General features: G+C 37.7%; 1 protein-coding gene across 1 annotated transcript in view; it reads right to left on the bottom strand.

Moving 5' to 3' along the window:
- Positions 1-18286, bottom strand: part of LOC139949092 (reversion-inducing cysteine-rich protein with Kazal motifs-like) — a 64677-nt gene that overhangs the window by 35531 nt on the left and 10860 nt on the right. Inside the window, exons 3-4 of the mRNA XM_071947495.1 lie at positions 15489-15563; positions 3140-3176 (exon numbers count right to left, since the gene is read on the bottom strand). Coding sequence (XP_071803596.1) covers positions 3140-3176; positions 15489-15563 — 112 coding nt within the window. The remainder of the gene's footprint in view (positions 1-3139; positions 3177-15488; positions 15564-18286) is intronic.

Here is an 18286-nt window from a genome sequence, read left to right as displayed (position 1 = left end):
CTCGAAATCAAGCATCTAATTGCACACAACTTCATGTGACAAGGGTGTTTTTTCTTTCATTATTATCTCGCAACTTCGATGACCGATTGAGCTAAAATTTTCACAGGTTAGTAATTTTATGCATATGTTGAGATACACCAACTGTGAAGGCTAGTCTTCGACAATTACCAATAGTGTCCACTGCCTTTAAAACATGGTACAGTGCCTTTAATAATCAGGGTTTCTTTATGACATCAGTTTATTCATTCCACTGTTATTGAAACTTTCTGAAGTTGTAGGTCAAGTACAGCACACTGAGACCAGATTTGACGTTCAGCTTTCAAACATCTGCCTAGCTTCGCCAGAATTTCATAATTGAATACTTCAGCTTGACTGGATTATAAAAATGAACAAGTTGTTTATTTTACCTGCCATTAAAACAAGCCACAAAGTACTACCGTTTCAGCAGTATTTGTTGAAACAGAGTTTTCAAACAGACGAGATCAATCAATCAAGCTGTCCGGTTATAACCAAAACCCAAAAGAAACAGTCAAAACTTGCGCTTGATTTTTGTTCACCAAATAAACAAATTCCATTGCCCTAGTAGAGTTTGATGTTTGGGACCTGAACGTGACAACCAGCTTGCGAGTCCAGCTCAAATACAAAAACAGTTTGAACATTACTCATTTTTATTCGGACATAGATGCTGATCGTAAAGCTGAGGGTATTTACAATGGAGTCTGAAAGATTGCTTGCTTGTGTTGAGAGGCACTTCTGATATTCCTCATGTTTTTTTATGTGCATTACAGCTTTGTAAAAGAACACTAAATCATGGAATGGCTACACTTAAGGTGACTTTGATTTCCTGTTGGTCTCCTTATGGCATTATTCAAACTACTTAAAGGCACTGGACACATTTGGTTAGAAGTGAAGCAAAATTCAGGGGAAAGGGAACATTAAGTCAAAACTAGGTCTGTATCTTTGTATAGCAGCTTTAACATGTACAAAGTGGTATTCCACTTCGCATCCAATACTTCACAGTTGCCTTTTTCTGAGTGGGGGTTTACACTCCAGGAATGAACCAATCAATCCACCAATCGGATCAATAGCAAGTCTCCCAGAAGACAGTAAATCCCTAAGCTCCGCTTTACCGTCTATTCAACAGCGAACAAGACAGGGGTCTTCTAGTTGATTTAAGGGGAGGGTTTTTGTCAGGGTGGGACAATGGAACCCTTTAACACTGTTTGGCTTCAGCTACAAACACACACAATTGACCATGATCCGGCAAACACTTTTACTGGAAAGCAGCCAGTTGTCGCAATCTCACTGGGAGATCCCACAAACAATGTGTGTCTTAAACACCAGGGCAGGACCGCTGCACGTGCTTTGGTCACTAAAGAGAATAGTATCCCTGGCTGGAGGATTGGGGTATATCAAATAGACCGACGGGACACCATGGAGAGCAAAGATACACACAATGATGTTTGTATCCCATAACAGCTCACTGACTTCATTGCGCTCACAGAAAGAAAAAAAAGGGAAAACTGTCTCTTGAGAACCGTTGTGAAAGAGTGAAACTAATTGTCCGTTATGCCTCCCTTATTATACACACATTGTACAAACTTGTCTTGGTTAAGAATGTCAGCCATTAGTGGACAATACTGAGGGGGTCGGTACATACCGCCAAACGGGTCAAACGTAGTTGCTGGGAATCCTTTAATGGGCCCTACTGGGATTTCGATGGTCACTAGTCTAAGACATTTCCACTTGAGATCATTCTGTCAAGGTGAATTTGTCAAGGGTTGTGCTAATAGCTTCATGGATTCGTTAAATCCCAGCAACCCCTTCACCCCACCCCCAATTACTCACCTCTTCAATCAGAATGAATAGAACTAAATAGCATGAAAACACCTTCAGCAAACCATGCATATCAACCATGCATATATGTCCCAGTTTCACACCCAAACAAGTTTTTCAAATCACAACTTTGTGCATTTTCCCCTTTAGAAATGCTTCTAACATTGAAAAAATCTAAAGTTTCACACCTTTAAAACCTAAGAAATTCCTAACGCTACAGCAATCACAATAATTTAAGATTTGAGTTAACATAAAGAGAGAAGCTTTTGTTTGCCAATATATCTTGTTTTCATGGAAGTACATCATGACTGAACGTGATGAAGCAAAGTAAAGACTCCATTAATAGGGAAATCTTGAGCCAATTTGGTATAGTCCTACCTTGTTAAAAAAAAAAATGACAAGAGCAAAAAAAAAAAAAACAATTCATGGAATTTCTTCTACAAAAACTTCCTGATTTAGTTACTGAATATTTAGCCTAATCATGGATTCATTTTGGGACACAACTCACTCAATGTCATAAGACTCAAGGGGAAAGCACTGATAATTTTTGTTACTAGGATATACCAGTATAAATGAAGTAAGGATTTATAAGAAAGAAGCTCAAGGAGCACGAATATTACTAAAATATTCTGCTGTTCCTCTATTAAACTGCAAAAATCTACATTTCCTTTATAGGATCCAAGACAAGGGCCCAATTTCGTGGCCGTAAGCACAGAATCGGCGCTTAAGGAAGCAGGGAATTCTGTGCTTTTCGACTATTAGGATCGTCAGGTTTTGTATTGGGCTACTTGAAGTTAACAAAGCTGCTCTTAGTTACCGACGTTATGTGCTGTTTTGAAATCACAATATACATTGTGAACATTTCACCAACAAAAGAAACAAAGGAATCACATGGAAAAATATTTGAGCAGACTTTCAATTGTTGTCAAACAATTCTCCTGACACACACTCCAAAATTCTTAAGATAACAGATAATTGTAAAGATCTCAAAAACCAGTGTTCACTTAAAAAAACTTTGTGGATTTTAGACTGTCCCGACATGCCAGTGAAAGGTTGGCAAAGTTCAAGAACATAAAAGGGGAAAGTACACTAAAAGTTAGAAATAACAAACATACCAATTATACTAGTCTTCACCGACAAAACAGAGCTTTGCAGGGAAGGAAAACAAGACACAACACACATCGGGAACACAATGAAAGCAGCACTGACTCAAACGGTATTGAGATGAGGGGGGAGAAAAACACCAAAATGTCACGTATTGTACTCAGGAAATGGTTGAGGAATGTATGTTTGTTTTTCCTACCTGGTGCAGACGTGTTGACGCAGTGCCAAAAGGTTGTCTGAAATGACAAGAAATAAAGAACTGTTAAAGAAAAGTTGGCATGAATGGACTACTGGCACTTTCATTTTCGAGCGGAACTGACATGACAGGTGACAGGACGAAGGTGTCATCATCAAAATGTTTTGGTAGAAAGATGGAATTTAGCGTTTGAATACACCCCTACAGATCAGAGTTGATTGGTGTGACCATGCTGACATGTACCTTAGGCAGTCTTTACAGTCAATCCATAGTTGGTCAGCATGTTTTCATATTTTCTGATTTATGTCACTCATGTAGAGATAAATATATAATAAGTGATTTAAAAGATCAAAAATTTGCAATCGGAATAAAGAATATTAATTTGGGGCAAAATTCAGCGTTTTTAGAAGCCCATAAGCCCGGTTCTTACTTTCTGAGAATGCGATATGAGTTTTGACGACACAGGGCTGTTTTTTGCAGCGAATGTTTCCCAGGAGTTGAGCAAAATTATAACTGATGTGAATTAATCGTTTCGAATGTGAATTTGAGGCATCAAAATTCGTATCGCAGGAGGAAGTATGAGCCGGGCTTTAGGCGGGTCTTCAGAAATGCAGATTGTAATTAACGTGACTCTATCTTTACTCACTTTTTTTTTTTTTTTGGGGGGGGGGGGGAGGGAATATGGTCACATTCTAAATATCTTATTCATATCTATACTGCTATAAACCATGCAAGTCTAGGGAAGAGTCATTCAAGATTTAAACGGTCTGAGGCCAGGTGTCCTCACCTCGGTGTGCCAGGTTTGGGAAAATAACTCCAGATTCCTTTAAATCCCAAGAAAAGACCTTCTGAATTACAACATCAAACACATACATATGTGTACTGCCTTTATCCAACCTTAAGTTTGTCAAATAAACTTATTTTTAAGCACTCATTTCAAAAATAACCCTCCCATGTCCAATGCTGTATTTCCTTACTCTGTATTAAAAACTGTTAAAAACTTAAACATATTCAGCTCTTGAATTGACTGTTTGCTTGACCGCTTCTTTGCTTGTTGACAAAACACCAAATACAAAAAATCCAGTAGATTGAACCATACAATGTCCGTTATTATACAGTATACTGTGTACTCCTCATTTGTCACTTGGCGAACTGGAACAAATCTAGCCAGGAAATCACCATCAAACCAACCATGAAAACAAAAGACTCACTTTGTGTATACAACCTTTCTTCAATAGAAGATGAAGACAAGTAGTGACATTTCATTTTATAGGACTACTGATAGTGTAGAGAGAAAGTGAGTGACAAAAAGGGGCTATTCTCAATAATTGACAAGGACTATTTACCTTAGCGCCAAAGGTTCAACAAAACTTTCACTTTCAAAAGTACAGTCTAGCGCAGCTCTTGATTAAACAAATAAAGCAAAACAATATCACCTGAAATGATACGTCAAGAGATTAGGGTTAGAACCCTACCTGACTGATCTTCCTGTAGATATAAACCTTTTATCTGAAAGAATTATACACCAAGGGTGTTTTTTCTTTAATTATTGTCTTGTCACTAAGATGACTAATTGAGCCCAACTTTTCACAGGTCTATTATTTTATGTATCCAGTATGTTGGAATACACCAAGTGGGAACACTAGTCTTTGACAATTACCAAACGAGTCTAGTGCCTTTAAAGCCATTGGACACTTTTGGTAAAAAGTATTGTCCAAAAGCCCACACTTTGTGTATCACAACTTATATATCCCGACTTGGGAGAAAATAACGGGAAAACCCACCCTTGTTTCGGCACGATACGCCGTGTCATGACATGTGTTTACAATAAATCCGTAATTCTGCCGTAATTCGAGAATTGATAATTGTTTTAATGTTTTCTCGAAAAGTAAAGCATTTCATGGAATAATATTTCAAGAGAAGTCTTTTACCATTACCTTCTGCAAACCCTGTAAGTTATTGGTAAATCTGTGAACTTTTTTTCTTTTTTTTCTGTTCCGAAAGTGTATAATGGCTTTAAAGTGAATAAAAACATACATATATAAAGGTACACACACCACACACACACGCACACGCACATTGGAAATACCCAGTGTATCATGTGACAGTAAACCATAATACCTGTAAATGATTGGTTTAAAGAATTCTGATCGCCTCAGCGCTCCATTTCACTAAACAGACCGAGAATCCCTCCCTGCCCAGCCCCCTCTAACAGCTTTTATCAGATCAGCCCACTCTACAAACACTCTATTAGATAAACCATAACATTTAAAAAACTACGCGCTGCAATGTACAACTACATTAATGTGTGTAAGAAAAAATGGTTCAATTATGCGGTAGCTGTCTGGTGCCCCGAGGGTCTACGATGGGGTTTAGAGAGGTGTCTAATTGTAGGAGAAAGGAAAACCTTTGCAGATGAAATTGTGTCTGTCTCAGGCGTTAGATCCAACTCATGCATTTTTTCTTTAAATTTATGGGCCCAGTAAAATCCAGGGCCCAATTTCATAGAGCTGCTCAAGCAGAAAATATTGCTTGACACATTTCTTCTAAGCAGAAATGAGCAGAATACCAATCACAAATTGTACATGTGACGTAGTAGTTTGGCTGGTAACCTTATTTTGTGAAGCATCCTTTTGTTGTGCTTAGCTAATTTCTTAGCTCAATCAGCTCTATATAAGTGGGCCCAGTTGTCTGACCTAATTCACTTGTAAAAAGCTACAAAAGGTTGAAATTGGGAGATAGAGTGTGTAGACAGACCGCTGATGTAAACTTTTCAAAGTGCTTGTAGATAAATTACTTTGAAATAAAAAGAATTGCAACATGTCTTTCTGTTTTTCGTAGTTGTATTTGAAAAGTTGATACTACAAAAGGTGGAATTCAAAGAATAAGGAGTGATGTCTCCCTGTACTTTAACGCTGTAGTCTAGCAGCCTAATTAGCTAATAAAGCTTCTTCACCTGTTCAAACACGCACTCTTGCGTATCTTTCAACCAATCCGAATGGCTTGAACTGCATGTTCTGCCAATCAGCTCATGGTAATTAAACAGTTACTGCGGTATTCAATTCCTACCAAATGGTACTCCCATGGCTCAGTATTTGCCTGTACTACTGAATGCCGTGCGTCAACTAAAGACTGCTATGTGCACTTTATACTTAACATTACCCCTACCTCTCCTAGCTCTTTAACCAAATAATCCTAAATTCTGTTACAGTGGAAACTAAATGTGATTACAGAATGCACTGATATTATTTTCAATCTTTTTTAGGATTGCTAACATGATTACAAACATAGGGAAAGTTGCAATTAAGAACATATCCCTCCGACCCCTAAATTTTGAGGGTGGGATACGTTAGTGAAAAGCTGCTTAAAGGAACACGTTGCCTTGGATCGGTCGAGTTGGTCTTTGAAAAGCATTCTGTAACGGTTTGTTGTAAAATGTATATGGTTAGAAAGATATTGTAAAAGTAGAATACAATGATCTACACAAATATGTCTCAAAATTGCGTGGTTTTCTTTTTACCCTGTCAACTAACACGGTCGACCATTTATGGGAGTCAAAATTTTGACTCCCATAAATGGCCGACCGTGATAGTTCGCAATGTAAAACGTAAACCGTGCAATTTCGAGTGATACTTGTGTGGATCATTATATTCTACTTTTAAAACATCTTTCTAACCATTGCATTTCATAACAAACGGTTTCAAATGCTTTTTAATAGACCAACTCGTCCGATCCAAGGCAACGTGTTCCTTTAACGAAAAGCATTGGTGGCTTTTATGATATCTTACAGCAGAAAATAGTTTGAGAAACACTTTACATTGTTTAGGTTTCTTTTCAGATTTTGAAAATCCATCAACTCAATACCCCTGCAATAGAACCTTCCCATGAAATGTTTTGTACCACAAAATTCAAATCTCTTCTCAAAACTTATTTTATGTCACAGGTTTTCAAGGACTGTTTTCTTTTCTTTTGTTTTGGGTTTTCCTGTGCTTGAACACCCAGCAGGGTGGATGCGCATTACAAGTCTTTATTATTTTTGTATTATTATAATTATCAATTTATGATCTTCATTTTATCGGACAGCAATTCTCGATGGATTACGCTCAATTTGAGCCTTGAACAAAAGAGCCAAAAGCACTCAAATATCTATTTGTAAATGTCAAGTGGCTAATTCCCTTCACTCATACAGTTGTAATTGATCAAAATTCTAACAAAAAGCCTACAGTCCATTGTAAATATCACTGAAAAGGGAAGGAATTTAAATTTCAATGCCAAGAGCCAAAGCAGCCAGAAAGTCACTTACTTACTCACGCTACAATGTACAACAAATGAAACACTATTACAAAAACTGTGTGAATGAAAATGTAGATTAAGTCCCACTTAAAGGCACTCATTTTTATCACTAAATTCTCCAGAGACTAGAATAAAAGTAACACAAACACATCCTATGAGTGGTGGATAGTGCATTATAAGCAGAATGCTCTATTATTTGGCTAAACAGTGCCCCATCCAAGCAAAGGCCTCAGTTCCTACAAAAGGCATCCTATGTTTGTTGCCAAGGTACTTTAGTTTTTAAGAAATCTTGGTTCTTTGAGTTGAGACCGTCTTTTAAGTGTTTCCTTCTGTCCTTGAGACACAAGAAAAAAGAGAATTCTGATTCCAATGGCAAAAGATGGTAGAGGCTTTTGATCAAACACAAAACAGTAAAGCTTACTTCCTGCGAATAACGAATGCAAAGCACAATGACGTCACAACTCTGTTTTCTCTGCGAAAAATTCGCAAGAGTTGAGCACAGCTCACTGTGGGGAAGTATTCGTTGCCAATGTGTGACATCAATATTTGTATCACATACATATTCGCATATCAGGATGAATGGACCGGGCTTAACTCTTTCTGTTTTTAGCATCTTTTTCCCAAATCCTTACATAGCTTTTGATCCTAGTGTATTGATTTGCCCTTTCTTTTGTCCTCTCGACCCTTGGTCTTTTTCGTCCAATATTATTAAACTCATCCAATGAATTCCTCAAATAGCCTGTGATGACATGGCTATTTATTTTACTAACAATAATAACTGCCGTTCACAACATGTGTACTCATGTCTTTATCATAACAGTGGCACAGAGTGCAGACAAGTTCATCATCTCGTCCTACCGGGGCAAAAAAAACATATTGCTGAAATCTTTGTGGATGATACGCTCACAATTTTGGCATGATGAAGATGTTCACACTTTGGTTGACTAGACGCGAAAGCAACCTCGGGGCAAACATGTGTAATTGCTGCTATTTGTTGGTCATGTGTCTGTTCTCGTAGGCTAGTATTGGCAGTGAGGATTCAAAAGTGCATTCTATCAACACAAAGTGCAAATGCACAAATATTTGTCCGTTTCTTTTTTGTTCTTCTTGTCACATAAAGGCAAAGTGCATACTGTGTAAAGCCAAGGGGGCTAAATGTTGAAAACCTCTAAGACCTCCACTTCAAATGCTTTACAACCAATCCAATACGCCTGGGCCCAGTTTCATGGCTCTGCTTTACCATCAATATATGCGCTTACCATCACCATCTCAAAACACCTTGTGAAACTAATCATCATGCAGCCCACCAAATCTAGAACACTATGTGTGGTTACATTGGGCATTGCTTACATCACACGCAAACACTAAATTAAAATCTGAGCTTGATGTTGCAGTTATCGAGGACTCTTTGGTATAACCAGTACAAGTTTCACACTTCTCTTTCCAATATTGTATATATTATCAGATCGTCTTGTTTAGTAGAAGGGAGCTGTCAGGTCACATAGTACAAATCACAACCTAAGAGGTGTCCTGCACTTTTCCAGTCAATGTTCCTTAATACATTACAATTGATTTTTCATTTTTCAGGTGATATCTTTATTACGTCTCCTTCCAGTAGGATTCCTACCAAGTGTGAATGGACAATTATTACACTCTGTTTCGTCTCAAATGCAATTACTCGCTTGTTAAGGAGGCAAGACGACATTTGCATTGATGCATTGTGCATGCTATCAGCCTGTGTCTTCATGGGAAACAATCTATTTGTAAGCCAATTTCAATGGATCATAAAGTACTGCATTCCTGAAGGGAAGGCTGAAGGGTTGGGGTCCTTATGCTTTTGTGAAAGAAAAAAACAAATAAACAATTTTCTATGAATGATCGCTCCTGCATGATGATAGGGCAACTTGAAGATATTAGATTTTGGGTTAAGAAAGCCAAAAGGGGGATACTTTCTTAAAGAAGAAGGCCCAGTAGAAAAGGTTTACAGACGATTGCAACTTTTAAGCGGAATCTTACTGTTTACTAAAATCAATTATAACACATGACTACTTTTGAAGGAGACAAAAACTTAATTTGACTTCACAGTTTAGTAGTCTTGTGAGCTTTAAAATCAATTAAAACCAAAATAGTCAGGGTTCCTATTGCTATGCAGAGCTGGTTATACGGAATTTACTATGTGGTCTGGTACCTCACACACTGATACATTGTAGTTGAGACACCAAACTCAAGACATTAAGATGTTAGAGTCCAAAAAAGAAAACAGGGTCGAAAGATGATAAGACCACCATTCTTGTTCAGTAATGCATTTACTGGCCCAATGATTAAATCATTAGTATTAGTAAGGGTCAAGTGGCCCAATGAAAAATGTCTTCCAATGATATTATGTCAAGGTTTTAAAAAGGTACTCACAGCATCAACCCATACAGTGAATGAATCAAATTAATAGACTTCAACATCTTCAGAATTGGGCTGCCAAACTAATATTTTGTGCGTCTAAACATGATCATGCAACTCCTTTTCTCAAAAAGCTACATTGGCTCCCGGTGAAAGAGCGCATTCAATTCAAAATATTGGTGCATGTGTATAAATGCTTAAATGGACTTGCACCAGCATATCTTTCATCTTGTTTTTCTTTTCACAGTCAAACTAGGGCTGGGCTTCGCTCAGCATCAGACAAAACCCGTCTTGCTGAAAATAAACCGAGCAGCAAATCTCTTCAATCCGCTGCATCTAAATCATTTTCCTTAGCCGCTCCAGGACTGTGGAACCATCTTCCCATCACAATACGCACCTCAATTTCACTTCCTATTTTCAAGAAAGCACTTAAAAAACATCTTTTTCCTTAGTGTCTGTTTATTGCTTTATTATTCATTTGTTGTATTACATGTATCTGCATTGCTATTGTTCGTTTAAAGCGCTGTGGTCTAAATGAAATGGCGCTATATAAAAACCCATTGTATTGTATTATATTGTATATCCCCAGAATTCATGTTCTGCAGGATGTTATAATATGAGGACAAAAAGACAGCAACTTCAAAGAGAACCCCCTTCCCAATTAGGGAAGAAAAACACAAAGCATCAAGAAAGAAGATTGCATTGCAAAGATCAGTGTATTCCTCCAGAAGACCACACAAAAGGTCTCATCTTTAATAGAGTTACTTTGAGATCTGTCCTCTATGCTTTAAGGAACTGCTCAGCATCCAATTAGGGACACAAATTACAACAGGTGCAGTCATGATGTCTTAAATGTTATAAATCCCTACCCACTCCTGAACAATCACTGATTGGAAAAAGACGGGAGGGATCGGAATATCAATTGTCAATATTAAATAGTATTGATTTTGCACAGTAAGTATATACTTTAATTTTTAAATCACAAAGGACTAATGATAGTGTTTCCTAGAGAATTTGTTTCTCGAAGAGCAAGTACGTTACAGAAACTGTATACACTCAATTGCGCCTACACATAATCAGTGTCATGCAATTACTGAACTGTAGGCCTAAATTTGGTAATTGGGCCACGACAATTCTCCCACCATGGCACTCTTGATCTTTTTTGTAGGTCCTCATTTGCCACTTTGTCCTTCTTTGTTACTCCTATCATTGTTCTTTCCACAGCCCTCTCTGCCACCCTTAAAGGCAGTGGACACTATTGGTAATTGTCAAAGACTAGCCTCCACAGTTGGTGTATCTCAACATATGTATAAAATAACAAACCAGTGAAAATTTGAGCTCAATCGGTCATCGAACTTGCGAGATAATAATGAAAGAAAAAACACCCTTGTCACACGAAGTTATGTGCGTTTAGATGGTTGATTTCGAGACCTCAAGTTCTAAATCTGAGGTCTCGAAATCAAATTCGTGGAAAATTACTTCTTTCTCAAAAACTATGGCACTTCAGAGAGAGCCGTTTCGCACAAGGTTTTATACCATCAACCTCTCCCCATTACTCGTCACCAAGAAAGGTTTTGTGCCAATAATTATTTTGAGTAATTACAAATAGTGTCCACTGCCTTTAAAGTTTCCTCAAGCAGTTCAGTAAGCTGTACCATGGATGTACCAACTTCTTTTATAGGACTTGATCATCATCAAATTGGTCATGAAATCAACACAGATGTAGTAAAGAGGTCAAGATGAGGAGAGACATCCTTGGAAGGATCTTAAGGACAAGCCAGCCAGGCATGTAGCAAGGACATCACATAATATGTAACACCTGTGTCTCAGTCCACAGATGCCCTTGAAAAAAATAGTTACCATTTAGGTTCCTAATTAGCCTAATTATTGAAAACAGTCTTGAGTCTTTATTGCACAAAATGCATACTGTGCAGTAACTACCTGAAAGAAATTGTTATGCTCGGTGAATTGCTTGAAAGGGTTTAGGAACTTTTGGTTTGATCCAAAAGCACCATGTGTTCCACAGTTCCACAGCGCAAAGGTTTGTGTAAAACTTGAGGCATGTTCACAAAAATGGAATGCAGCCCAGCACTGTTAAAAATGAGAGCATACACATGGTGCTTTCAGATCAAATAAGATGGATTTGAGACATACCCATGTGATTGTGAGTGGACATGACTACCTACATGTGGTGTGGTATGCCTTGATTGATCACAGACTGGTTATCAAAGTGGAACGCATCCTGGGTAAGCTTTCTGGACTGTACCACATGCTCTAATTGGAAGAGTTCATACTAATATAAGGACAACATCTGAAAGGGCACCAAGGCCATATTAATAGGGGCAACAGAAGGCATGGTCTCCATGACCTCTGTGTATTTCTAGTCCTGATGACCTCTGTGTATTTCTAGTCCTGATTATTTCAGACTTGTTGGTTGTACTCTACCACATGCCCTAATTGGAAGAATCCCACTAATAAAAGGAAAACATCTGCAGGGGCATAAAGGCCACAAGCTGGGCATTATGGCCTCTATGACCCAGGCCTGATTATTGTAAACTTTGACACATATTTTGGTGTTCAGAGTAAGCATTCTGAGTAACGCTTGTTTGACTCTACCACATGCCCTAATTGGAAGAATCCACACTAATAAAAGGACAAGGAGCCAAACTATGATGTTAGTAACATCATCTCAGTGAGTGTTTGCTCGACACTGCTGGCTCTGACATTGACTGTGCCTCATTTTACTCTACTCATCATCAAAGACTGTAGACAGACCGCCCAGCAGCCATGACCTGACCCTTGGGTCACAACCTGACCTCAAGGGGTCCCTGGAATGCACAAATGAAGTCAGCAGGGATCTAATTGTTGCTTGCTGATGGACGGAATAACTTTGTTCCTTTTGAGCTTGGAAAAATCTTTGGTACCTGAGTGGAAGGCACTGTTGAAATGTGGCCGTCCTAGTGGAGTGGCTAGTAACTTATAGGGGACTAATGTGGGCGTATATGGCTGTGATTTGGTGATAAGTACATTTGTTGAAAGAGACGGGGGAAGAAAATTGGAAAACATTCCAAATTTTTGCAACTTACACAACTTTCTTTACTCTCTGAGAGTAAAATAGTTACTGACAGATTAAAATTGAAATTGCAAAGGCCAGTGATTGATTACAAAATAACAAAAGAAAGACAAATTACAGGATTGATGATTGATAGGCAAATATAAAACCCTGACACTATGAATTTATACACAGCCAAAATAAAGACCAGAACCTTGTTTTCATCGAAACAAAAACAGACCGACTTGGAAGGAACACTGCACAACATACAAAACAAAATTGTATTTCCTTGCAGTGTTCACAGTTAGCAGTAAGCAGGAAAATATAATACAATGCAAGCAACTGGTAATCTCAGATAGTGGAATGTCAATCAGAAAATGTTCACAAGAAACATTTTCCACCTGAAAGTTGGTTTGATGACATACATTTATGACTGACATTGCTGTAGATATAGTCTCAAAAGTATTCTCAATTCAAAGCGCAGAAAAATTGTTTTTATCGCATACAGCTAGATACGCATTGTACATAACAATATGCAATGTGTGTCCTCAGCATTTACCACAGGTGTAGGGTGCACAGTTAGCTTTCAATAGAACCCCAAAACACACAATAAATGGTCACCTGTGCTGACAGACTGTCTCTTTTCATAGGAACAGTTTGCACACCAATTATGAACTGGCTCCCATTATTATACTTGGAAATACACAGCAGGCCAAGAATCGTGTCAAAAACACACACACAAACCATGATCTCTTTGAGTCTTCGGATTGGTGTATGAATCGAGAGAAAAAACTAAGGCATGTGTCGTGGTATTCCAAGGCACTTATACACACATATCAGGTAGCCAAGCAATTAATATTGTGGAGAGTTTCCCCTCTTCTAAATAAAGAGAAACTTACAGTGGGACCTGCCCATTGAAAAAGACCTGGATTGGGTTTCAGTCCTGCCAGTGGATTATTTTCCAGCCGTTGGTCTCGGTGGAAGAGGCTTTTAGCTGGGAAAACATGGCATGACAAAGGGGCCGGGGTTCTGAGGGTTCGCTAGAGCGCTCTACTGGGTCGCTGAAAGGGGAGCTGGGTAGGGTAGTGATACAAGAGTCTGATTGGGAAAGGAATCAGAGAGTCTCTGGAGACAGCTTGGGCTCCTGTGAATAGCAGGAAACTCAAGGGAGTGGTTTCTTATAAAAGATGCTGGGCTGAGAATAGGACTGATTAGTGATATTCGTGTGAAGTAATAAAATAAATGATGCCACAATGTGCATGTGAACTTGTGTCAGATCTGGTCTTTTTAGACTTTGTGCTTAATGTACATTGTATGTAATAAATGGGTTAATGGATAAACACTTAATTAGGTCAATAAACAAAGTATGTCTTCAATGATAAGGGAAGATCAAAGCCACTTGGATTAACTAAAGTAGTTGAAGCATTGTATCATATATTTATGGTACATAGTGCAGGATCAAGCCTCGATAATGCAACACAAACCATAAAACAATGACAAGGAAATATATATAATTTACGAAAAGCAATTGTTACAAACCTCAATAAGCTAATGAGTTTTTTAAAGTCCCTTTCAAATCTGAAGAGAGTCAGCTTGACAAATATGACTAATTGACCACACATTCCAAGAACATGACTATTTACTTAATTTCCAGACCACTGGATCAGTTAGCATACACATAAAAAAAACAAGCAAAGTTGAAGTTTAAAGATAAAAGATGGGTTTCTGAAATATATTGTTGTGATTATAGTTTCTTCAGAGCATTATGTAAGAAATTCAGCATTGAGGTGCAATTTGCAGACCACATCACAAGAACATCTTGGAACCCTCTTACTTGCTCCTAGGTGCAGTAACATGCATAACACAACTTATGTATCAGCTTAACTTTCATACAACCTGAGATCATAAAATTTATTATCATTACACCGTAGCTTGAGTTGACTGCTAATTAGCCACTACTAATCTACATTGAACACGTAATCTATGAAAGACACACACATGCATGAACATCCCCCTAATGTCTTAAATGCTGTGCATTGTTTACATACATTATGTAGTAACGGTAGTAAGCACTGTGCTGATGTGCACTGTGCAAGATGTGCTGATGTAACACATTTAGTTTGCTTACTACTATGTATTGAATTGGGGGGGATACCACATTTCTTTTTGAAGAAGTCTGAATAACGAATTCAGATATAAGCTACCTTCAAAAGATAGCCTGCCTTTGAATCTTAGTAAATATAAAGGAATCATTTATCAAGAATTTCACAGAGAAGATTGTTTGGTACAAAAGGTTGAATAAATGGTCAAATTTAATTAGCAATTAATGTTCCAATATTCCATCTTCCTGGGTCACAACAATAGGGTTCCACTCAATAGAGGATAATGAGCAATACAGATCCATGTACGTGTGACTCTGAATGAAGCAAACAATACCCACTCATTCTGAACAGTTTGAATGAAACCGACTTCTAAGATGCTTTTTTTATTGGCTATTGATAAATTATTTCATATTTTAATTTACCTCCTTCCCAAGGAGGCGGATCTCGTATAATAGGACCTACATGGAGAGAGCATGTTTTATACAATCCATATTAGTTTATAAATCCTTACCAGTGACATTGGGCAGTTGTTTCTTAGGTTGGACAGATGCTGTCTCCTTCCTGGTGCTGAGGCTTCTAAAGCCATCTAAGATAATCAAGAAAAGAACAGAGAAATACTAAGTTATGATCTGAGCAGACCAGAATGTAAATGCCTAGAATTTCATCTTTAGAGGGCAAGGCACTTGGTGTTCCAAAAATGTGCATAAAATAACAAAGCTCTGATTTTCTTTTTACTCATTGGTCTTTGAAGTTGCAAGAGAATAACAAAAGAAAAAACCCGGTTTTTTTTTACCCTTGTTTTGTGTGCTTTCAGATGCATAATAAAAGGCTTCAGGCCTGAAGTCTTTTATTATTTGAATGAGCAATAACCTCTTTCTCAAAAACTATGTTACCTCAGAGGGAGTCGTTTCTCACATCACCAGCTCTCCATTGCTCGTTACCAAGTAAGTTTTTATGCTATAATTATTTTGAATAATTACCAATAGTGTCCAGCCTTTAAAGTAAACAGACACTTTTAGAGAGGCATCAACCAAGGCTAAGACTAAGACAACAAAAGCCATTGCCTACGTACATAGCATTCATACAATTCATTGCCTAGTATCCTTTGCCCAATGTGCATGGATTTATGATTCATTTGAACAATACTGTAAAAAGAACCAAGTGAACAGTCACATAAAATTGCAAATTTTAAAAGTTTCGGTTTGGTAATCCAAGTTGATGCTCAGTTATTCAGGCATTGTAAGTTCAGTTAAAAAGGCACCAACCAAAACCAAATTTTACACTTTTGTTTGTTTCAAAATATGACTTTGATTAATTTCTTGACAGTTGAAATGGGAATAACATATACAAGAATATCAGTGGGTATTGTACCATGGAGGTAGAATATTTCTACCTCCATGGTTGTACCCTGGCTAAAGCCAAAATCCTCCCCATTGATTTGACTGGCTTTGATGGATCATGGAAGATGGATTTGATATTTTACTTTGAAAACCAACCATGCTTAACTTTGGTAGTGAGTTACCATACCTTGTGAATTTCATTGAGCAGTTGTTACTCAAAATGCTGCAGGGTAAAAAGCTAAGTAAATTGTATACCCATACATCAATAACATAAATTTAACAACACAATGTGTTCAAATGTACCATCTCTAAGAAACTAAACATATTTGGTTCAGTGCAGTTCTAACTTTTCTGAACGCTTTTGTTGCATATGTAGGTGGTTTTTCCGGTGCTGGGTGTGAGCAGATGTGGTGTTAATATCCTTATTTTGGGTAAATTTATTTTATTTTGTTTTTAAATGAACAAGTTTTCTGATTTTACTTAAAACATTTGTTTTGAAACTGTGTCAGTTAGTTTTGGTAAATGTCAAAGGCCAGTTTCCTCACTTGGTGTTTCCCAACATGCATAAAATAACAAATCAGTGCAAAGTTTGGCTCAATTCATTTGCCATCCAAATTGCAAGAACATAAAATATAAAAAAAAAAGAATTCTGTGCTTTCGGAACATGCCTGCCTCAGATTCAAATTTTGGGGTACAAAATTACCTCTTTCTCTAACACTTCAAAAGAGGGGTCGTTTCTGACAGTGTTTTTTAATAACAACACTTCAGTACTCGATATTAAGTAACTTTTTGTGGTTATTAACTTGTGGAGCAGTTAATGAAAGTATCTTCCTGAACAGATCCAGATTTGTTGCTATGCTCCGTCAATGACACCATGTTACACATTCGATCGCCACATAGAGTCTAATAAAGTATCAATATGATTGTTTGATAATCAAAGACATTGCCCGTCTTCCTCCCTAGGCTATTGTTCGGATGATCACATCAACATTTCCTGTTGCCTTTCATTTAATTAAACAGCCCTTAGTCTTAGAAAAAATATATCAGATTGGTTGTGAAACTAGTCTGATTAGCCAGGCTTCAATGAAACCCTTTCCCAAATAAGGGAAACTAGGACATTATGTAGACAAAGTATTTTTAATCATACAATTTCAATTTGGTTCATATTGAACCGGCTTCATTTCATTGTGTTTTTCTAATCCATGAGAAAAAAATCACAGCAAAAACAACAATGTATCCCAAGATTCATCAGCGGTCATGAAAAAAACGTAGTGTAAACCCCACATTTAGTAAAAATAATTATAAAATTAATGTTAACCCACAAGGCAAACAACAAATACAGATTTAAACAATAGTTTTTGAAGGAAAAATCTTCACCGTTATCTTATTTGTGCTGCTATACTTTAAAGGTTATTTTTCAGATCAGTGTCGGGATGATAGTTGGATGACAACTCATATCTTTCATTAGAAAACATTTTCTGTAGCTCCAAAACAGTTTGATCTATGGTTTTGTAATACATGCGGTATGGCAGACATTATCAATGTGCTTGCTCAATGTGCATCCCAAACACTACAATACAATTAATGCCTTCCACCGCCACTCTCCAACCCCCCCCCCCATCCTTCCCCAACTCCCTTCACCCTCAGGAATCTGTACCAGGTACTAGACAGAGTCTAACAGGCTTGCCCATGAGCAAATTTTTACACAACGTTATTACACACCTCACTGAATTAATTTGGACGAGCACCAAGAACTGGACTGTGATTGCATATTTTTTTTTTCATTAGGGAAGGTCCAGGAGAACAAAAAATCGATGTTGGCTACAAGATGGGCCAGTTGGCCTGAAGGAACTACAATGTTTGTGTGTGTATAGTGAGCTATTAGGCTTTTACGCTGTCAGGGCAATCAATGACTGGGTCTGTTGAAGCTTCATACTTCTGCTGGTATTAACCTATTGGTTTATGTTGT

This window comes from Asterias amurensis, chromosome 16 (genome assembly GCF_032118995.1).
Source record: "Asterias amurensis chromosome 16, ASM3211899v1".
Taxonomy (NCBI): Eukaryota; Metazoa; Echinodermata; class Asteroidea; order Forcipulatida; family Asteriidae; genus Asterias; species Asterias amurensis.
The sequence above is the reverse complement of the archived record's forward strand: the minus strand, read 5'-3'. Positions and strand labels throughout refer to the sequence as shown.